The sequence below is a fragment of the Cupressus sempervirens genome, chromosome 11, assembly GCF_028749045.1.
Source record: "Cupressus sempervirens isolate cs-2001-9-10 chromosome 11, ASM2874904v1, whole genome shotgun sequence".
NCBI lineage: Eukaryota > Viridiplantae > Streptophyta > Pinopsida > Cupressales > Cupressaceae > Cupressus > Cupressus sempervirens.
Window position 1 is genome coordinate 232,531,751 of NC_143128.1, and position 23,718 is coordinate 232,555,468.

At 37.2% G+C, this 23,718-nt stretch overlaps 1 protein-coding gene and 1 long non-coding RNA gene across 3 annotated transcripts in view; one reads left to right on the top strand and one right to left on the bottom strand.

Annotated features, from left to right (window-relative positions):
• The first annotated feature begins 11,525 nt into the window (after positions 1–11,525).
• LOC149529007 (uncharacterized) lies at positions 11,526–22,043 on the top strand. The gene is made up of 3 exons (XR_016359075.1): positions 11,526–11,662; positions 13,584–13,708; positions 21,931–22,043. It is a non-coding gene; the product is annotated as an uncharacterized LOC149529007 (long non-coding RNA).
• LOC149529008 (potassium channel KAT3-like) overlaps positions 11,739–23,718 on the bottom strand; it is a 43,993-nt gene continuing 32,013 nt past the window's right edge. Inside the window, exons 10-11 of one of the 2 annotated variants that reach the window (XM_089811077.1) lie at positions 12,316–12,568; positions 11,739–12,195 (exon numbers count right to left, since the gene is read on the bottom strand). In XM_089811077.1, the coding sequence (XP_089667203.1) occupies positions 12,050–12,195; positions 12,316–12,568 (399 nt within the window). In that variant the 3' untranslated portion in view covers positions 11,739–12,049. Of the gene's footprint in view, positions 12,569–23,718 lie in introns of both variants that reach the window. The other variant, XM_089811076.1, reaches the window with a different exon arrangement.

A 23,718-nucleotide genomic window follows, 5' to 3' on the forward strand; every position in this document is an offset into this window, starting at 1 on the left:
CTAAATGACCAATGGAGCATTCAACAAAACCATTAATGGTTGATAAAAATGGTTTCCCTTCCTAACCATCTTTTGGAAATCTTCATGCTTGTGGAAAACCTCCCAACAAAGAAAATCAGATAGGAATTTGAAGGGCTTTTAGAATTCCTTATGAAGACTAGGACCATAGAATCTCACCTAATTTTGAATGCTTTTTTCCTCTTTCAATAGACAAGAAAATCAAATTTGATACCAAATGAAAGGAACCTAAAACCATAAAAATAAACCTAATAGTTTTCACATTAACCTAATAAGGGAAATAGTATGCATTGGTTGTTTTCTATGGCTAACAATAAAAAAAATATCATGGAAAATGCCTCAAATTTAAAATTATGTTTATAATTTATATTATGAATCATGTTCGTTTGTTATTAGGTCAAAGGTCTAATGATGTATACTTTGTGTACTTTGTTTCCCCTAGAAGACAACCCTATTTTATGGGGGGGCATTTTATTATAACTATATATATTATGATATATTCTATAATTTTGATGGTTGTTGAGTTATGTTCAAATATCCATTGGTGATATTCTTGTTAGAAGCTTTATCCACAAGTATTTAATTGTATTTTTGTGTTGATTTTTAAATAATATATTGGACAACTTTTGTAGCGTGAGGTTTTCCTCTCATAAGGTTTTCTCTTATTTCAATCATTGTGTTGTGATATGCATGTTAAAATTTTGCAATTTTTGTAAAGATATGAAAGTTTTGCATAACCTTTCTCTCAAGGTTTATAGAAATTTGTTTCACCACCTTACCTTCCTTACAGTGAGGTCGACAATCTCCTCATCTGTGTGGTATTGGAGGGTTTGTTATATCATGTTGTCAATCCCATTAAAATGTTTACTCAATGCACTACATGTTATATGGGGGCTAAGTTTCTTCTTGGAATCATGAAAAAAACTCTCATTCTTGCTCTTTCATATCTTAAAAGTATCATAATTGCATTTAGCAACTTCCATTACATTAAGTCTTGCTTACAACTTGTTAACCACAAATTACAAAGTGCACACTTTTCCTATATTGACCTATATAATTAATATTATTTAATAATAAAGATGAACATTACAAGACAAGATGTAATATCCATATTTGAAATACACCAAAATTATAATTTGGTTCTTTAACTTAATACCATTAAATTTATTTCTTATGAAAAATATTGTTTGGTTCATAAAACAACACAATATTATAATTTGAATTATTTCACTCAATATAGTGAGGCAATTGCTTTACAAGAAGGGTCCATTGATCATGGGACTTATATTTGATTGTTCAACTTAGCACAATTGATGCCACTACTTCTCAAGAAGAGTTGACTAATCTATATGGAAACACAAGTTTATTAGATAATTTTCCTCAACTTAACAAAATTAAGGTAATCATTTCCTAAGAAGAGTTGACTATTTGATGGGGCAACCCAATCACAAAATTCTTCTAGTGCGAGTTTGTTCTACAATCAACATGCAAGTGAGTGTCAATTTACTTCATTCATCATAGTAGTTAAGTGATAGCCCTTGTAGATGACTACAAGGCTCAAAAATAATCCACATGAGCATTTTCTATATATGTAGATATATCCATGACATATTCAAAAAGCCTTCAAACAGAAGCCTACATATTTGAAAATTTAGTGGCAAAATATCATATTGATGAAATGACCCTAGCTAATCAAGACCACTATTATACTAGGGAAATTAATTACTTCAAATAAATGTGCTATTTGGGATTACTGCCTAACTCTGTTACACCAGGAAAATCACAGCTAATGCATATAATAAAGAGTCTACAATATCTCATTATTCATCGACATTTGTAGCACTGTCAACAAAACATAAAATGGGAACCTGTTTGGTGACCCAAAATGCCTGGCGCCATCATCTTGCAATTGGAAAAATGGCATTCACCAAGTACAATATCGGTGCTCAGACTCAGCGATGTCCATTGGTCGGATATGAGCATTGAACTCATGTGGAGCCGGCAGTAGGAATGTTTGGGTCTGCCGCAGATGTGCTAACGATGCCCAGATCCGCAAGAAATGCTGCCCGACGGTATTGGCTCTGTCCAGGATCGTGGTGGCTGGTCTGAAGTTTAGTACTGGCCTAGTTTTTGAGTCGCGGCCTGTTCATTTCATGCCTGGCCGAATCCGCCCATGACTTTTTGGAAGGAGCACCTGCTAATCACGATTTAGACTTTTCCTTAACCCGCTCTCTACAACCTGAGTTTATAGTTGCTGCCGCACTGCGGATTTTTCCCGTCTGCCACAATACTGATGCGATTTATAATTTCATTCGCACCCCTGTCTAGTCTGAGTTGCTTACATGAAATATGGATCGGTCACTAGTTATTTCCCCTCTGATTGGAGATGGATATCAGACTCTTATCTGGTTTGATTGATACTCTGGCTCCTTCTACGAATTTGCTCCAATCTTGGGGTATGGTGATCTATTCTTCTTGAATCTCCCACTTGGCCTTAGGCCACAAATTTTGCCCTGTCAAAGTGACTGCAGTATCACTTTCAGATTGCAATAATTCGGATGATATTCCACATCCTCAAAATTGGAGATCTAAGAGAGTTTCCGTTCTCAGAGACCTCTTAAGAATTTGCAGGCCGGGGACTACAAATTGCTCCACTGAAAATAGAAATCGAATCCAAAAACTGCTTGCCTCAAAGGGAGCCCTATGTCCTTTATTTATCTCTTTGCCGGGAAGTTTCTGGAAATCATCCGGAATCATCTTGCACTACAAATATTAACTTTATAAAATTAAATAATTAACTTTATAAAGTTAGAATACAACCTTTATTTAATATTCGAATGAGTAGGCCCCGCTTTCTTAATTGGAAGACAACTCGACCCTCTTCACATAATTATTTGCCTACGAGAGTCAATGATAGGCAAATCCCCTGTTATAATTACGTTGCTAAGGGAGGGACATGACAGTCCGCCCTTCCGGATATTGCTTGCCCTCAAGCAATCTCAGAGCTGGATGCTGCAAAATGGTCTCATTCTCCCAAGTAGCATCTTCGACTGGTAGATTCTTCCATTTAACCAAATATTCTCAGATTACTCTTCGACGAAGCTATTTTTCTCTGCTTTCTAAAATGAATTCCAGTACCATGATCAATTTCCCTTCATCATCCAGAGGCGACAAGACTGCAGAAGGTATCACATTCTGTCCCAATGCCTTTTTGAGACATGATACATGAAACACATTATATACTTTGCTGTCTGCTGGAAGCTCAAGTTCATAAGCCAATTCCCCTATTCGCCTACTAATCCTGAATGGTCCATAATACCTGGGTTTAAGCTTCTCTGACCCACTCTTTTTGAGAGTAGATTGTCGGAATGGTTGGAGCATTAAGTAAACCATGTCGCCCACCTCAAAGCTTCTCTCCATCCTCTTTTGATCTGCATATTGCTTATACTGATTCTGTGCTCGAGCGATGTTATCACGTAGAGAGTTAATGATATCTTTACTTTCTTGCAGTAATTTCCCAGCACGTGGAACCCGAACATCACTCATCAATAAGTCAATGAAACTGGGTGTATCATAGCCGTATAATGCTCGGAAAGGTGTCATTTGGATAGACATGTGGAAAGTGGTGTTATAGCAATATTCACACAAATAAATCCATCTCACCCAAGCCTTTTGCTGATCAGCTACGTAATTCCTCAAGTAGCCTTCCACCCATTTGTTTACTATCTCTGTCTGACCATCAGTTTGCGGGTGATAACTAGTACTGGGTGTGAGCTCAGTGCCGCATAATCGAAACACCTCTTGCCAGAAATGACTCAAGAATCTACTATCCCTGTCACTGACAATACTGCGGGGTATCCCATGTAACCTGAAAACCTCCTTGAAGAATACTTCGGCTACCTGTACTGCAGTATAAGTAGTGGTGATGGGAAAGAAATGAGCATATTTTGTTAGCCTATCCACCACCACATAAATGCAATCACGTCCTTGAGCCTTGGGCAACCCAGTAATGAAATCCATGGATATGCATTCCCATTTCTGACACAGAATGGGAAGTGGCTGTAGAAGCCTTGCTGGAAAGGTGTGCTCCTGTTTATTCTGTTGGCAAATGGAACACTCACAAACATACTGCAAAACATCCTTCTTAAGTCCCTTCCATGTAAACCGTTCTCGCACCTGTCTATATGTTTTAAAGTATCCAGGGTGACCAGCTATAGGTGAATCATGAAGAGCTCGCATAATGAACTGTTTCACCTTAGATCCTGGGACTAAAAATACCCTGCTCTTGTAAATAATCAATTCATCCACAAGTGTGTACCTGGTATCAACAAGGGTCCCATCAACTATCTTTGATGCCCATGAATCTCGGGCATATTCTGCAATAATTAGATGCTTCCAATCCTCAGAGATTTCAATCATTGAACTAAGATGTGGCCTGCGTGACAAGGCATCTGCTACCACATTCTGTGTGCCCTTAACATAAGATATATCGAAGTCATATGCCTGTAACTTACTGACCCATTTCTGCTGCCTATCATTGAGATCCCTTTGCCCGAGGAAATGTCTTAAACTGTTGTGGTCAGTTTTTATGCAGAATTTGCCACCTACTAAGTACTGTCTGAACTTAGCTAGTGCATGCATGATAGCTAACATCTCCTTGTCATAAATGCTGAATGATCTCTCGGGCCCACGAAGTTTCCCGCTTTCATATGCAATTGGGTGTTTATCCTGCATTAGAACAGCCCCAATACCATCTCCTGAGGCATCACACTGGAGTTCAAATGGTTTCGAGAAATCAGGCAACGCTAGTACCGGACACGAAGTCATGATCTCCTTGAACTTGTCAAAACAAGCCTGTGCCTTTGCTGACCAAACGAAAGCTCCCCTCTTAAGAAAATTGGTTATAGGAGCCGCGTGTCGTGAATATCCGCAAACAAATCTGCGGTAGAATCCACATAATCCAAGGAACCCCCTTAACTGAGTTAGGTTCTCCGGAGTAGGCCACTCTACAATAGCACGAACTTTATCAGGATCCATCCGTACACCTTCTCGGCTGATAATATGACCTAAGTATAACAACTCAGTCATTCCCAAATCGCATTTGGATTCTTTGGCATACAAGGATTCTTCTTGCAAAGTCTTCAATACTATTTCTAGATGCGCCATGTGCTCCTGCCATGTTCGACTGTATACCAAGATATCATCAAAGAATACCAACACGAATTTTCTCAGCTGACGATGGAAGACCTTGTTCATGGTAGACTGGAAAGTAGCTGGTGCATTGGTCAATCCAAATGGCATTACTACAAACTCAAAATGCCCACAGTGGCACCTGAATGCCGTCTTCTCAATGTCCTGTTCTCTAACTCTAATCTGGTGGTAACCTGATCTCAAATCAATCTTACTAAAGTAGCATGCCCCATGTAGTTCATCTATTAGCTCATCAATCCGTGGAATAGGATATCTATTCTTAATGGTTTTCTTATTCAGCATCCTGTAATCTATACACATACGTAACGAACCATCTTTCTTCTTAACCAAAACTACTGAGGAAGCAAAAGGAGACTTACTAGGTCTGATGTGTCCCATTGCGAGAAGCTCCTTGATGGTTTTTTCTATCTCATCTTTAAGCCTTTTGGGATGCCTGTATGGAGTAATCATGACTAGTTTAGCGCCTTCTTCCAATTCGATAATGTGCTCGATCCCTCTATCAGGTGGTGTACCAGGTGGAATATCCCATTCAAGATCCTCATGTCTCACCAATCTTTCCAATCGTCTAAGAGAGATTGTTCGAATATCACTATTTCGAATAGCTCTCAATACATGCTGCCTCCCATCTACTTCGAACTTAATCTCCATGTCCCTGAGTCGGAAAGTAACCTCACCCAATAAACGTAACCATGTCATTCCCAAAACGATATCCAAATCACCCATATTGACCACGTGGTAATCCGCTTTGAACTCATAATTATTCAGGCGTAAAGGCATGTCTCTGACTATCTTGTTACACTTAAGAGTGTATCCGTCAGCAACCTGTACACGAAGACCTTCAAATTCTTCTGTCTTAATACCACGACGCTCGACCAATCTTGCATCAATGAAGTTATGTGTAGCTTCGGTATCAACCAATGTAATCACCTTCTGCCCTGCTAGGACTCCACGTAACCTGAAAGATCCTTCCTGTTGAATGCTAGACAAGCGCCCTTGCTGTAGATGCAATTCAGGTTCTTCTCTCTGTTCTGACTTTCCTGTCTCTTCCTCAGATTCTGAACCAGTATGTTCACCCTCTTTCTCCGTACTGTCAGAATCTGATTCCTCGTAATATGCCCACATAACTCTATTGGCTTTTCCTTTGGGTCGCAAGGGACAATCATGATCCCTGTCATATGGACCTTTGCAATAGAATCATAGTTTCTTCCTTCGTAAGTCATTTAATGCTTCTGTATCTAGGGGGGTGGTAGATTTCCCTTTGGTTTCAATGCTCTTCCCTTTATTTTTGTCAAACTTCCTGTTGTCTTTGAAAGAGGTAGTGCTCCTGGGAATGAACCGGCTAGAAGGGGCTATAAGTTCCATACTTCGTGCTTTCCTCATGGCTTCCTGCAGTGTGGGTGGGTCAAATGCCTTAATCCATCCCTTGAGGGGTTCAGACAATCCTTCGGTAAATAGGATAACTAACCTCCTTTCCGAAACATCTGGTACCATGACTGACAACCGCTGAAATTCACTAATATAAACCTCCACATTGCCAGTTTGTCTTAATTGTGCAAGGTCGCGGAAATAAATTTCTGGATCCTTCTTATCAAAACGTTCAACCAATCTATCCACAAAGTCCCGGTATGATGTTACCTGATTGTGCTGTAAAGTAACCATTCCATGTGACCACCAATCATGAGCTGCGCCTTCCAAATGCAAGGTAGCATACCTGATGGCGTCTATTTCTGACATAGGCCTTAACGCTAAAAAGGTGTCCAACTTATGAATCCAAGCTTGTGCTGTCATCTGGCCACTCCCATCGAAGAAAGGCAAAGTAAGTTTACTGACAGCTCGTTGTAACTCACTTTCATGACCTCCTCTAGGTCTCCTATTCTGGCGGCTATTCCTCATATGTTCTCTTCTTTGGTTTAGATATCGATCAAAGTTCAATAATTCACGCACATGCGGGGGTAATGCTTGCCATTCTGCCGTAGCAGCCCTAAGATCATCCTGAAAATCTTCTGGTGCATCGTCTTCTCCTATCTCCTGAGCCTCTTCCCTTAAGAAGGTGGGACGAGTAGGCCTATTTGCTGTCCATGATCTGCGCCTAGGAGCACCTTGTGATCTTGCCACACTCCTATCATCGTGATCAGATGTGCCTCTTCCTTGATCTTGAATCCTGGGCTGAATAACTCTTTCCATTATGGTAGTCAAAGCCTGTAGTGTCTGAGTTATTTCTTGTTGTCCGTTAGTCATGGTTCTGTAAAATTCTCTGGTTTCATCATCGTCGACTCTAGGAAATCTTGGCGGACTCTGTCTTTCACCCATATCCCTATTCTTGAATATGGTTCTCGAGTACAACTCCGGAAATTTTTTTACCTAGTCAGGATGGCAGGACTACTGCTCTGATACCACTGAAATGACCCTAGCTAATCAAGACCACTATTATACTAGGGAAATTAATTACTTCAAATAAATGTGCTATTTGGGATTACTGCCTAACTCTGTTACACCAGGAAAATCACAGCTAATGCATATAATAAAGAGTCTACAATATCTCATTATTCATCGACATTTGTAGCACTGTCAACAAAACATAAAATGGGAACCTGTTTGGTGACCCAAAATGCCTGGCGCCATCATCTTGCAATTGGAAAAATGGCATTCACCAAGTACAATATCGGTGCTCAGACTCAGCGATGTCCATTGGTCGGATATGAGCACCGAACTCGTGCGGAGCCGGCAGTAGGAATGTTTGGGTCTGCCGCAGATGTGCTAACGATGCCCAGATCCGCAAGAAATGCTGCCCGGCGGTATTGGCTCTGTCCAGGATCGTGGTGGCTGGTCTGAAGTTTAGTACTGGCCCAGTTTTTGAGTCGCGGCCTGTTCATTTCGTGTCTGGCCGAATCCGCCCATGACTTTTCAGAAGGAGCACCTGCTAATCACGATTTAGACTTTTCCTTAACCCGCTCTCTACAACCTGAGTTTATAGTTGCTGCCGCACTGCGGATTTTTCTCGTCTGCCACAATACTGATGCGATTTATAATTTCATTCGCACCCTTGTCTAGTCTGAGTTGCTTGCATGAAATATGGATCGGTCACTAGTTATTTCCCCTCTGATTGGAGACGGATATCAGACTCTTATCTGGTTTGATTGATACTCTGGCTCCTTCTACGAATTTGCTCCAATCTTGGGGTATGGTGATCTATTCTTCTTGAATCTCCCACTTGGCCTTAGGCCACAAATTTTGCCCTGTCAAAGTGGCTGCAGTATCACTTTCAGATTGCAATAATTCGGATGATATTCCACATCCTCAAAATTGCAGATCTAAGAGAGTTTCCGTTCTCAGAGACCTCTTAAGAATTTGCAGGCCGGGGACTACAAATTGCTCCACTGAAAATAGAAATCGAATCCAAAAACTGCTTGCCTCAAAGGGAGCCCTATGTCCTTTATTTATCTCTTTGCCGGGAAGTTTCTGGAAATCATCCGAAATCATCTTGCACTACAAATATTAACTTTATAAAATTAAATAATTAACTTTATAAAGTTAGAATACAACCTTTATTTAATATTTGAATGAGTAGGCCCCGCTTTCTTAATTGGAAGACAACTCGACCCTCTTCACATAATTATTTGCCTACGAGAGTCAATGATAGGCAAATCCCCTGTTATAATTACGTTGCTAAGGGAGGGACATGACAATTGATAACATGCATGTGCGTGCAAGCCTAAAGGACTATGAATTCATAACGTGCAAATCCATTAAGACCCAAGCAACCATGAGTCTACAACATACAAGATTACAAAACTCCAAAATACCATGGATCCACTTAACATGCAACGATATACAAAACATATGTCTATTTGTAACTTTAATATATCATAGGTTTGTAACACATACCAATATGCAACTAATGAATCCACTCATGCAACTACATATAAACTATTAATTCATGTATAAGAGTGCAAAATATTGTGAGTCCATCCTATTAACTAAATTTAAAACCATAGAACATGGATGCTACCATAGAAAACCAATCGATGTGTATTAAATAATAATTTACTTGAGTTGTTTCCACAAACAATATCTAATACAAAATGAAAGCACTTTAAACTCATAAAACAAACCAAGTATCTTCCACATTAATACGAAAAGAGAAATCATGCAAACAAGTTCGTCTTTAAGGCTAACAAAAAAGAAAAAGAAAATATACACAAGAAGGAAAAGAATAGAAAAATATAAAAAGAACACCCAATGTATAATTTAGCAAACAAATATTACAATACCATATCTAAGTACTCTATCAAGATAATATGGACAACATCAACCATTGTCTTCTAGAGTCAATATGACAAAATGTCCCTCATCTCCAACATATTTTCTCTCACATATGAACAATGCTTTCTATTGTGAATCATGATTGCTTATCATTAGGTCAAAGGTTTGATGGTAGACATTTTGTGCACTTTGTTTTCCCTTGAAGACAACCCTATTTTATATAGGTGTTGTATTATAACTATATATTGTGATATATTATGAGAGTCTAATAGTTGTTGAGTTGTTGGTGATTCACCTGTCAAAAGCTTGCTCTGCAAGTATATTGTAATCTATTGTTGATTTCTAAATAATATTTTGGGTAGCTTTTAGAGTGTAATGTAAAAAATCCCCATATAAAACACTTTTTTTGTGGTATACCTATTATTTTTGTTTATTTTTGTTAAGTTTCTATAATTGTAACATATGAAGTTTTGCACAAGCATTCTCTCAATGTTAGTGTACAAAGTTGTTGTGCTACCTTAGCTTCCTACAACAAGGTACAATAACTTTGTCTGCATGGTATTGGAGGGTGTGTCACATCAACATTGCCAATCACGATAAAAGTTTTAGTTAGTGCACTACATGTTATAGGCAATGTCTAAACACCAAAGTAAAACTTGTATCTTACCAAGGGGACATAGTTTTTATTTTCAACCACCTCTATATAATAATATTTTAGTTGGTTATCAGCCACTACATACATTAAAGGGGGGATAAATTGATTCTTCCAATCTAGAAAATAATTGTCACAGATGCATTTAGCATCCATGACATTATATTACATACAATTTGTCAAGTACAAATTACAAAGCATACTCTCTTTTCTACAATGACATCTAATTAATACTAATTAATGCATACATTCTTTTCTATAATGACATATAATTAATTTTTATCTATTAATAAATATGAATATTAGCTAATATAGACATAGTGATATTGCTATCTGTGTACTTTTTGAGTCAAACTCATTGACCCATGTTTCATGAGTAGCGATTCACAAGAATCTATCTCTCATGAGAATAAATGGAACACTTAGCATTCATTGGATCTAGGTGATGCTCACATGGTGAAGTGACAAAAGAATATGCTTAAAATCTTGTTGAACCCTTTTCAAATAGTATTTGATAGTAAACCCTGGCTTCTCTGTGATTTCACGTGTTTTACTTTTATGAATCTCACTTGTTCTTTTGAGATATTGTCTACAATTCAGGGACCTAACTTGCACTTGCATCGGATGACTTTCTGCTAATGCCATGGTCTCAATTTGAATTCTAGATGAAGATCAATGATGGTGAGTTTTATGACAATTATTGGCTTGGCTCTGTGGTGTTTTCTCAGACACCAGTTAATGATTGGATTACCAAATGTCTTCATATGAGTTTCAGGCTCATTTGTAATCACAATGTAATCAACATGTATTTTATTTTAAATCTGTTCTTGCTTTGTGGTTCAGGTATTAGACAGTGGTTTGGGATTTGAACTTTGAATAGCAGCCTTCTCTTGGAACATTGATGTAATGGGTTTATTTTTTGAGATCTAAATTTGGGATTCACAATGTTAAGAATCATTGGTGTTGATAGATATTCGCTCTAGATGCAATCTTTCTTCTTTTGCATTCTTTTTTATACTAGACATTCATTTCTACGGGAGCCTTTTTTAAACCAATTATTATTATTATTAATATAAACATAGGTTTCGCCCAAAAAAAGGGGAAAAAAAGACATACAGTGAAATCATCGCTTTACGAGAATCCATCGGACTTGAATTTGATTCTTCAAATTAGCACAGCTCTTCTCAAGAAGAGCCAACTATCTACACGGCAATACACGGATATAACTTTCTTCAACTGAAACTCGTCGTAGTTTCACATTGGCTTCTTTCATCAAAAAAATAATACTCTGTAGCATTTTATAGTCGAGGGAGTAAGCTACACAAAATGTGTAATAGTTCTCCGGGGATTCCCATACAAAATGGGTAGTAAAGCTCCAATATACTCATGCCATTTGAAGATTTTGAAGAGACTATTTGTTCCAAGTCGTCTTATTCTCTGTGATGATGTTCTTTGATTCTTGTTCAAGTGCGGTAACGTAAACCACTTGTCCAGACTTCTGAAATTGCATAATTTTCTGTAAGTTTATTCAACAAGTTATTGCATTTACGGTTGCGAGGAGTTATTTACAATTTTAATAACAATTGTTGAAAAGTTTTGAGAACAATTGTAGTCTTTAGTACTTTTATACAATGTTAAATTCATATATCAAAGAGCCCTTTGTCAGTGTCATCCCTACTGATGTGTAACACCCAATCTGTTGAGATCATCCATATAACAATTTTTAGCTTACACTAGAACGCACAATTATTAGAAGGAATGAGTCTGGTATCGAGTTCTAATTTTGGCAGAATACTCAGTTTTTTCGGCTCAACTGAAAAGATTGCGATCAAGACTCGTGATCTTGTATCGGATAATAAAATGAACTTACAGACAATGTAAGATCCTCCTTAAAAGAGAACACTATTAAAAAAACTTAAGATGAAATGCTTCTTCAAGCTCTTCCCTATCAACAAAAAATAGCATGTCATTATCCCTGATTACATTTATGGCCTCAATCTCTGCACCATCTTCATTGAATACTTTGACAGGATGGAACCCAAATTTCAGACCTGCATGCTCCCAACAAAAAATTATATTAATTATATTTATATCGCTTCTTTTATAAAGCAATTTTTTCGCACAACTGAGAGAACTGTTGTAGTTCAAAATATTGATGAGGAAAAACTTGCCAGCTAGTTTAAGAAGACCGCCCATTGTTTTTGGCAAGTTAACCAGCTTGCCTGACTCTCTTCTGGTTTTGCTGGGATGATGCCTGTAAATTCTTACTCTGTAAGGAGTTACAACCTCAGAATTTGTCTGTAATTTGCCGTTGCGAATTTTGCTGAAAGTTTCTGGCAGGGCTGAAGTTAACGCAGTGTATGGGGACGTCAAAAGTTCATAAGATAGGTCCTCGATGTCCGAATCTTTTAGGCCCTTTGGACGCTGCAAATGAATGAAGCACCACAGATGAATAGTTACTTAACCGTTCAAAAACATCACAGATGAAAATTAAGGTTATGATTGTTGAAATATTATAAAGCTAGTAGATGCACGCTCGAAACAATTTTTTCCTTTATTTATGTAGAATTAAATCGTGGGCTCTATAGAGCCTATATAGTCGAGAGATAAATAAATACATGAAGACAGTTATAAAGATTATTACATGTTCTGCAGGAATCCCAAGAGAGCTTTAAGAAAAAAAACAAGCACCACCCTCTTCAACCATAGGAAAATCAACTACAAAACAGAAAAAATACACACCAGGCATACTACATTGGATTCACAAAAGCATAAACCCCGTCCACTCGATTAACCATTTGAATCCCGCTTCCACAATGGTGTCCTCAACCATCTGCTGAATGCCATTAGCAATTAACCTCGTATAGTAAATCCACTGAATTGAGCCAAATACCCGCATTCTCTCAAGGGAATGCGCCAATTCATGATCATAAATTGCTAAATCCTCTTGACGAACAGTTTCTAGACTGCTCGGGCTTTGCAGGGAGCTCAAGAGCAAAATACTATCTGCCATTGCCCATCGAATCCATGAAAACTTCCTGCAAAATAAACAAGAACCTGATGTAACCACCCCTTTATGGCGGATTCCTCCGCTCTCCTGTTAGTCCGTCATGTTCATTGTGTGAAATTTGTGTTTTTTAACGGCCATATAGTGGCCTTGATGTGGGTTTATTCTGGGTAAACTTTTATTTGGGGGGAGTAGCAATTAATGAGGACGGAGGTGTAGGAGGAAGATTTTTAGTGGTGTCGTGGATTGTTCCTTTTGGGACCTTTATAAAATATTTCTATATTGGGTGCTCACAAATTCGGTATGTGTTTTTCATAATTGATAAATGAAACCTCTCGTATTTTCTTCTGGTATAACCTAAAGCATGATTCTTCCTAAATTTTCCCCCCTGCAGTTTTTGGTAATACTTTCTGTGTTGAGCATGAATTGCAGGAACAGGGCATTCTGCTGGAATTTATTTGCAGAATCCGAGTATAATTTTGAGGATAAAAGTTTCTCTGAGGTGAATTCTGCGGGATAGAGGTTGATTTGCATCAGAATCAGATCCCAGTAAGAAGGTATGTAGAATCTATCCATGAACTCCCAAGCAACCAACACTCCTCACAAACTTCTTAACAAAAAATCTTTTGTCACCGAAGCCCCCACTCGATAAAAACCTATATTAGTCAATCCATTTTCGCGTACAATTTCTTTCACAAAATCTGGAAAAGCAGTGTAGATAATCTCAGAGGTGCGCGCGAGTCTCAAATTCAGACTGCACCCCTATAAGGTATGTTACATCTTGCCTTGCCAAATTTCATGCTGCCTTCTACATCTTGCTAAACTCTGCACAAAAACACAAGTTATGCTATAGATAAAAACTTACTAAACCATAGACAACTCACAAAAACATCCCTGTTATATCCATAATGCACACCCAGGAGCAAGGTGAATAAAACTGATGCGGAGCATCTATCTTGAATGCATTCTCCATGTCTGTTTGTTGCTCAGCCTTGTTGAGGATTAGTTTTACTAATTTTAGCAGTTTGTTAAAAATCCCCATTTCATTTGTAGAGAATTAGGGATAATGATTAGTCATTTTGGAGTTTTTGAGGAATGAGAAGTAATGCTACACATTGGATGTGGCCTACAGTAAACTCTGCCGCTGGGTATTGTGAGTTAGGATATATAATATTATGTTGTCATGTGGTAAAGGAGATCTGTTTTAACTCTTTTGTTTTCGAACGGATACTTATTGAGTTATATATTCCCCCTGTCCGAATTATTTTCCATCTGTTGTGTTTGTTCTTAATCAGAGGGAGTTTAACACTATATGAGCAAGAACCAGAGAAGTGTCTGCATCAGTTTGATATCAGAGCAAGAAGATCCATGAGAGAGAATGTTGGAATGAAGATTAAGGAATAAACCAACATGGAGATTTATTAGTGGCACAATTTTGGCATTGGGGAGAGGCTCACATGCAATTTCTAAGAAGACTGGTAATTTTTCGAAGTGTTTCAGCCAATAATTGTGAACCAACGAAGGCAACGTAGAATGCATGGGTAAGGGAAGAATTACCCCTGTTGAAATAGTGAAAGCTTACAAAATGATACGGAAGATGACAGCATAGTGTGCAGGAAAATAAAAAGAGACCATATAGACAAAAACTGAGGTTGTGCAAAGGATAATGGTGGAATACTATGTCATGTCCCCATTTTGGCTGACATCATTTAGCGTGCCAGATCTGTCTATCACAGGCTCTCATAGATTGGTGGTGATGTGGAGAGAGTCAACCAATGACTATTTGGCAGTATTTTGTCCTTATAGTTGATTAGTGATGTGTGCCTACGTTTGTTATAAAGTAAAGTTACTTTATTCGGGCCCAGTTTTATAATTTGATGTTGAGATGCACTTTTTATTATAAAGTAATATTTTATAAAAGTGCACTTTATTTCATAAGAATATTTGGATGCTTCTAGAATGTTTAAGTGACTTCTAGAGGAAGCTACTGAAAAGTGAATAAATAGACCCTATGGGTCTTGCATTTGATCATCCAGTTTGTATTTTCTCCCTTGACATCAGATTGTGATTCAGTCACATAGTCTATTATGGAGCCAAGTGGTTTCAGATAGTCACTAGGTCTTTAGGAACGAAGTCTCCTAAGGATTTTGCATAACTGAGGAGGTGAAATATCCTTTGAAGGGTTACAAATTTGGAGGTGATACTACAATCACTTCAGCTAGGGCATCATTGGGCCTAAGGCCATTTTCAGTATTTCAACATTTCAAGAGGCATTTTTAGTAGGGCCAAAATTATAGGAGGCCATTTTTAGCAGGTCCGAAATTATCATGTCCTCATTTTGGCTAACATCGTTTAGCATGCCGGATCAGTCTATCACAGGCTCTCGTACACTGGTGGTGATGTGGAGAGAGTTGACCAGCAACTATTTGGCAGTATTTTGTCCTTACAGTTGATTAGTTATTTGGGCCTACATTTATTATAAAGTAAAGTTACTTTATTCGGGCCCAGTTTTATAATTTGATGTTGAGATGCACTTTTTATAATAAAGTAATATTTTATAAAAGTGCACTTTATTTCATAAGAATATTTGGATGCTTCTAGAATGTTTAAGTGACTTCTAGAGGAAGCTACTGAAAAGTGAATAAATAGACCCTATGGGTCTTGCATTTGATCATCCAGTTTGTATTTTCTCCCTTGACATCAAATTGTAATTCAGTCACATAGTCTATTATGGCGCCAAGTGGTTTCAAATAGTCACTAAGTCTTTGGGAATGGAGTCTCCCTTGGATTTGCATAACTGAGGAGGTGAAATATATTTTGAAGGGTTGCACATTTGGAGTTGATACTACGGTCACTTCAGCTAGGGCATGTAGTAGGGCCGAAATTATAGGAGGCCGTTTTTAGCAGGTCTCAAATTATAGGAAGCCATTTTTAGCAAATCCAAAATTTTAGGAGGCTTCTTTCAGCAAACCTGAAATTATAGGAGGGCATTTTCTGAGGACTATTCATTTTTAGTCATGGATTGATTGCAGGACATCTTTAGAAGGCTTAATTGTGGTGGAGGAAAGATTTAGAGCTGCTGGTTCGTTTTTGCTACAAGTCTAATCCAATTTTCAGAATTTCAGGATAGGGCTTTGGAACCACATTTTTGTTCATATCTTCCTCATTACTCAGCATATCATTCTGGGTATTTTTGCATCGGATTTCTATCATCGAGGAGATAAAGATGGGTGCATTTTGGAGTTCCAAAATGCCATGATTTATTTTTAAGGAATTTCTCAAAACTCCTAGACATTTTTGAAAATTTGCAAGGAAGTACATTTTCAGATTTGGGGTGACTTTGGCTTGGGTGTTGGCATCTTCAGCATTGGTAAAAATTATTATAGCCATCTACAATCAGGTTCTTCACTTCTCATTTGGCATTTGGCATATTTTCCAAGAAATGTATGTTTTCAGTTGAGTACAAAATATAGCTTCAGCACTTTCCTATTTTACATTGTACTTGTCTTTGTTTACGATTTGGCATTATTGGTATCAAAGGAAGGCTAGGATTTTGCAAGTGAAAGAGTATTGTAATTTTTAGACTATCTATATTGCCAACCTAGGGTTTGATGATCATATTATTGGCTGAAATATGTATGGCATTGTTGCAAATTGTTGATATATGAATGACATATGGTTTTGAGCAATTTGCTATGTTCAGCATTTACTTTCAGTAGTAGTCTTCAGTTGCATGCCAAGTGTTTGACAAAATTTCTTAGTTCAGCACTAGAGGCTTTTAGTGGCCTATTGGTAGGGGTCATTACATATTATTGCTATGATGTGGGGAAGATTGTTGCCATGCATGAAATAGCTCAGGTTCTAGCAAACTTCATGGGAAGAGATTTAATAGTTTAATATGCAGTTGTAGATTTAGCTGTGGATACAAAGATGGAATTCTCCCATAATATCTGAAAGAGGACAACATATATTGGGAGAAAAAATAAGAAAGGAAAAGGCAAAAAAAAACCAAGGACCAGTAGAAGAAGCTGCAAAAAACCATACTTACAGTTAAAGAAGTTCTGGTGTATGTTGGAAGACTAGGCGACATGCAATAATAAGAAGATAGAGAAAAGGAAACCTCCAGGAAGGCACTAAAGAGTTGTGAGAAGGTGAAAAGGAATTGTGAGGTAAAAACGCATTTTATGAGCAAGAGGTATATTCAAAGAGGAAAATCCTGGAAGCAATGATTGGCCAAGGGATAGAACTGCTAGAGCAAGGAAAGCGTTAATCCTTTCAAGAGTTGGCAAAAGTATTAGAAAACAGTAGACCCTTAAATGTGATCCTAGACAGTTACAAAGAGACAGACTGAAGATAAAGAGAATGAGTGGAAATGAGCTACTGAGTTTGTGTTACCCCAAATTAGGGGAAGGTATTGAAGATTACAATGTGATGGGAAAAGAGATTGAAGATTGCAATAAGAGGAATGCAACCTATCACTAGAGGAGGTGCAAGATGTTGTAGTGATGGAAGCAGTCCACATTAGAGAAGAAGCTGCAGCAGAGAAAAATTATTGGGAGCCCCATATGTAACAACGAGTTATTGATTTCAGAGAATACAACTAGCTGAAAACAGGTAGAGGAGTGTCTGGAGAATCTTGTTATTGATTAAGAGGGAGTAGAAGATCATCACTTTCTTGATGAAGGAATGAGTAATGAAGAAGGAAGTAGAAGCAAATACATTTGGTGTGAGACAAAGGAGGACAGAGTAGAAGAGGAGTTGACTTGTGGATGCCATCATGTGGAGCTAGGAAACAAAGATCTCCTTGTAAAAGAAAAATTGGAAAGCATGCCTAGATGGCTTAATGCAGAAGAGGAAGCACATATGATTTTTTTTATTCTATTAAATTTTGTTTCTAATACTTTATGTGCAGGTGCAATAGAAGGTTGGACAAGAAATGAGAAGAGAAATGATGTTTTGGGGTGTAGAAGGGCCATTCGAAACAATTCTAAGTGATCTCAATTCAGTCAGGCATCATCCCCCACCTCCTTAGGAGCTGGCAGTATTCTGAAATCATAAAACTGCACGCTCAAGCAAACTCATTAAAAAACGTATGCCTCCAAAAGCTGTCTTTATTCACCTCAAAATCAAGATTTATACGTTTCCATTATCAAAGGTCACAACATCCTTGGAAGTTGAACTGGACAAATGAATGAGGACAAAACAACTCACACAGCTCAAATTTTCAAAAAAACATATTTATTATGGTACCTGACTTGGCAGGGTCATACTTCTAGCTCATTGGGAAAAAAAAAATTTCTTGGAACCATCGGAAAGGTCTTGAAGAGATCTAATTTAAGTTTCTTGGAATGTAGCCTATGACAACCATTCCAAAAAGCCGATGCAGTTCTCTAGGCTATTCCTCTCCAAAGGCCTCTAAATGCTCAAACTACTAAAATTACAAAATACTAAATTATAGATTTTCAATATTTTACACATTGGCAATCCAAATGCCACCCAAATGCTCCTGGAAGGGTAACAGAACACTAAGTCTACAAGAAGTGGAGAAAAGAGAGAGGATAAATTGGCACAAGAGAATGATTTATGCTCCAAAAAGTAGTTGGATGTAGAGGAAGAGAAAATGTGAAAACATGCATAGGTATTGAATTTGGAGGATGGGCAAGCCATGTCCTTATTTGGGTCCAAAGGATGGTTCACTCCAACCATCTAAGTTTCTAACCTATGGTCTCACTTGAATGCTTGATGCAATGGTATATTGGGGAAGAGTGGGTTTTTAACATGCAAAAGAGGAAAGAAAACTATTTTCTAGGCACTTTGAGAAAATAATTTTTTTTCCTATCATTATTTTGTTGCACAATCCTTGTTCAACTAATCCATCAACACATTTGATTATTTATGACAATGAGATGCGATAGATTGTTGTGGTACCAAATACTCTGGTCTACAATATGTGTAAAACAGTTCTTCAGTCCTTTAACATTCATTCCATACTATGTTTTGTTCCAACTTTGGTGCAAGTGTTTCTCTTCAATTCACTGCAGATCTTCAATCCATTATTGATTCAGAAGGATAAGAGAATGAGGATAAGACTTCACTAAACTCAAAGTAGCTTCCTTCCCTTTAGCAGCCTAGAATCACATTATTTATGCAGACATTGATAGAAGTGTATGGTTAACTGACAATCATTACTAAATGAGGTTCTTGAGAATATGATAGACTTGATGGAGGTGAAAGTTTTTGGAGGGTATACATGCTTCTGCTCTATGCACTAGATAACATCCATGCTTATTTTGATGCAATTGACAGAACGAGGAATTCACAATAGTCTTGTGTTGATATTATCAATGATCTTGGATTGTGGCCATTTAAATTAGATCTAAACTAGGAGATTCAAATTCTAAAGGGAAGGATGAGGTGGAGCATCTGCCTTGCCTTGAAATCTTCCCACACGTCTGTTTGTTTCCCAACATTTTAATTAATTAGTTTTAGCAGTTTGTTAAACTTGGTTATATTTGTGAATGAATATAGGAACAACGATTAGTTAGTTGTATTTTGGGGTTTAGAGAATAAGTGGTGGTAGATTATGGTGGGATATAGGATATAGAGGTTGCCATAGGATATTTAGAGAGTTTTTAAAGGAAATAAGGGGTGTTTTTCTAGGAATGAAAAGCAAGCACTACACATTGGCTGTGGTTTAAATTGAACCCTGCCACTATATATTTTGAATCAGGGTATTTAACATCACGTGGTCATATTGTAAAGGGGATCTGTTGTAACCGTTTTGTTTTTAAATGGATATTTTTTGAGTGTTGTCTATTCCTTCTAGTCCACTGCATTTGAAGATTAGAGTCAAAGAACTATCTGCATCAAAAACTGAGGATTTGCGTGCCACCCTAGATGACACAGAGAGCATAAGGATCACTCTTGAAAATTAACCACATGTATCCATATCCAATCATAATCTCCAAATAGTGGAAATTAGGTAATGACTAAGGTTAGGAAAAATTCATTCTTTTATAAATAGGATATGTCCCTATCATCACTATCTAATAATCTATGCTTATCTTGGATGTGAATGGGAATTGATCAATCTCCTTGTTAGCAAGGTGATCCCCTTTGGCATTATTTTCCCTAAAACAATGATCGAAGCTGATAGACGCAATTCTATTGCTCATCACTATCACTTCTTCAACAGTGCTATTTATATCTCAATCTTGTAGACCATTCTTGATGTAGCAATTTGTAATTATTACAGGAGAGTTACAAGAGTTGTGCTCAAGTGGTAGAATAACTTGATTTTAATGTTGGAGACTAATGTTATAATATGCCTAAATGATATCTCAGTGCCTGTAGGCATGTTCAAGTTGTACTTCCACTTCTATTGTTTGACAAAATGCTAATTAGTAGTCCTAAAAGTGATGCTGGTGGTGCATTTTAAAGGAATGAAGAAGATAGCAGTTGCCTTGCAAGAGAAGGTCAGCAATATAGTAATCGATCTAGAGGAGCTCACAGAAGGAGGTTGCCCTGCTGGAGAGGTTAGGAGGTAAGGCATTTAAGCTGTAGAAGGACATTGGAGGACTGAAGGGAAACAACATTTAAGCTGGAGAGTGTAGGAAGGAGTTGGAGGTGAGAAGAAGGAATGATTTCCCTACAAGAGGAGATTTGGGGCAAGGTATTCAAGTTAGAAGAGTCTAGGTAGGAGAATAGCAAATACAGTGGTACCCTTTTTGGGAGAGCATTAGATAGAGAAGCATCCCATCATGATATAAAATGTGAACCCATCATGATATAAAATGTGTGGGGTCCTGTTGTCAACACTCACTAAATAATTGAAAAAATCATATTTCTTTTGTATTTCAAGGTGCTCACACCCAACTGACTTTGCCAATCTAACCCCTTTCAAAGAGCTAAAGGTTCTGCCTCGTTATTCATTGGCAAACCGAGAAAGAGAGTCCTGCTTCCTAAAAACATGATTGCGCATTAATAAAACTGCTCTAAACCTATCTGGATGACCTTTAGATGCTCCATTAAATTTCAAATTCCAATACCATTGCATGAAAAAGATCCATTCATTTATTTTCCTTCCTTTTTATTAGTGATTATTCCTCTGGATAGCGGAAACAAATTATTATTAAAGTGGATAGTAAAGATCTCAGCAAGTACCATGGTAAGCCAAATAATTTTCTCTAATAAGCTAATTGATGAGTTTGGGATTGATAATTAAAATTTATCCCAAGCTTGAAGTTGTTAGTTTAGCATCATAGATTGAGAGTTCAACATCTTTTTAAACTAAGTTCCATGTTATTGGATGTACATAATCTGTCTTGAAACTATTTGGGATCCCTTTTACTAAATGAAGGTGAGATATGAGGTGAATAATGATTTTGTAACAACCAGCACCAACGATTCTTTCCATTCAATAGAAAAATCTGGAAAAAGGTCAGTTAGATGAGAATAACTGGAAGAGTTAGCCTTTTTTTAACCTATCGAGATGGGCTTAAGAAAAGGTTGGGGGCAATGTGTGTGAGAAAAGACCATTTCATTCATCAAATTCATAAATTCAGAATTCTTAAACTTGATCATGAGGTTGAAGCCTAAAGGTACAAACTTTGAATAATATGTAAGGCATAGAGGAAAAACTTACCAGATTAGACTAGTACTTTAAAACTCACCTATACCTTGTTTCATCGTTGATAAGGGTTATAATAAAGTCAGCTTCTATTTTTTTTCAATATCTTAGTTGTGTGTAATCTTTGCCAAAACGTTTATATTTTAGCAGATGGAGGAGAGGCAGCAGGTACAGGGACAGAAATACATTTTCAGACAAACTTGCTGCAGGTCAAAAGTACTATGCTGGGTACAATTGTGGAGTACAATCATTCAACAGGTATTTCATTCCATTTAACGTGAAGATCATACTCTATTGAATTTAGATTCTGTATAAACTAAAATGGGCTTTAACTCGATGTATACATTCTAGGCATTTAAAATATTTGATATGTACGGTATATTTAGTTTTTAAATGGATGCTCCAATATACCACTATTTCTTAACAAACTTGCCACATATCCACCAGAGCTAGGGTTTTCCTAAGTGCAGAAAAGTGGATTTGGCAACTCTATGGAGTTATTTTATCTTATTCTGATTATGTATTAAAGTTTTTGGCAGACAGTATAAAATTGGTTAAAAACTTAGCCTCCATTGTTAAAGATGCATAGAGTCTTATTTTGACAACCGTGATTCTATCCATTGCTTTCTCTCATTTGCCATAGCTGAGGATTTTGCTTCAAACACATATTCTAAAACCAAATAAAGATTTGAAGGGATAACTGAAATAAAAGATTCTCTTAAAACATTTGAAGAATATATCCATTTCTTTGTATCTGTATGACTTGAAGCTAAGGCTTTTGCTTCAAACAAATATTCTAAGACATGAATTTTTCTTGAAGGGTTACTTGAACAAAATATTTTGATGTGTATGTTCTCAGCAGTCTCCACAAGTTACAGCTTAAAATGCTAATGTGCAAATTTTGTATATAAACTTTTGCACGGATTTTCCTTGGAGAACCATTCTTTTTGTCACAGATTGCAGTTGCACAAATATTTTTTTATGTTTGAATTCTAGTATGCTTTTCACATGTATTTGTATTACAATGTTTTTTTGGAGGTTGCAGGTATTATCTTCGTTTTCAAAAGTTCAACCAACCAGCTGCTCTAGACTCCAGATAGATATGAGAAGGTTGGCTCTTTCCCTTTTTGGAAAATCTGTCCACCCTTGTTTAACTTTTCAAAGAATATAATGTTGAAGTAAAAGGATATTTGTGCACATGGTAACAACCTTGGTGCTTCTCTAAGCCTTTGGCCTATTTTTCCTATGAGAGAGTTCAAAATGATTGTTAAATTTTTTTTCAATAGCAACAACCCAAGATCTAGAGTCAAATGAATAGCACAACAATAAGAGAGAAAAGATGGACAAGAATAAACTGAATTCTCATCAATATGCAATAACTGAATTGATGTAGAAAATAAATAATGGATGAGTACAATGTAGAGATGCTCGCTTATATAGGCAAGACAATGAGAAGCCATGATAAGGAGAAGATAACTTATTGCCCACATAAGGTGGAAGCACATGCCCACAAAAGTGGGCCATCCTCCATTATTCAATGAAGTATGTTACTATGTGCAACATTTGGAGGATGATAAAGTGTGATAAGTGCACTAAAGGTGACACAACACATAAAGTGGAAAAGTGATAACAACTATCACCACCTAAAGTGGAATTTCTCCCACACCATGTGTAACTAAAGGTCCATACTCCTAAGTATCTCAAATGCAAACTACTATGTATCCATTAGCCTAAGTAAGATTAAGTAAAGTGTAATTAATAAATAATTAATTGCACCCTCACCCCTCCTAATTGCGACTTAGGGGGATGCACTTAAGCTCACAATGCGATGCTTGCTTATATAGACAAGGCTACGAGAAACCATGACAAGGAGAAGATAATCACCCACATAAGCTGCAATATTCATGTCATTAAATTAAATTAAATAACATTTGTATT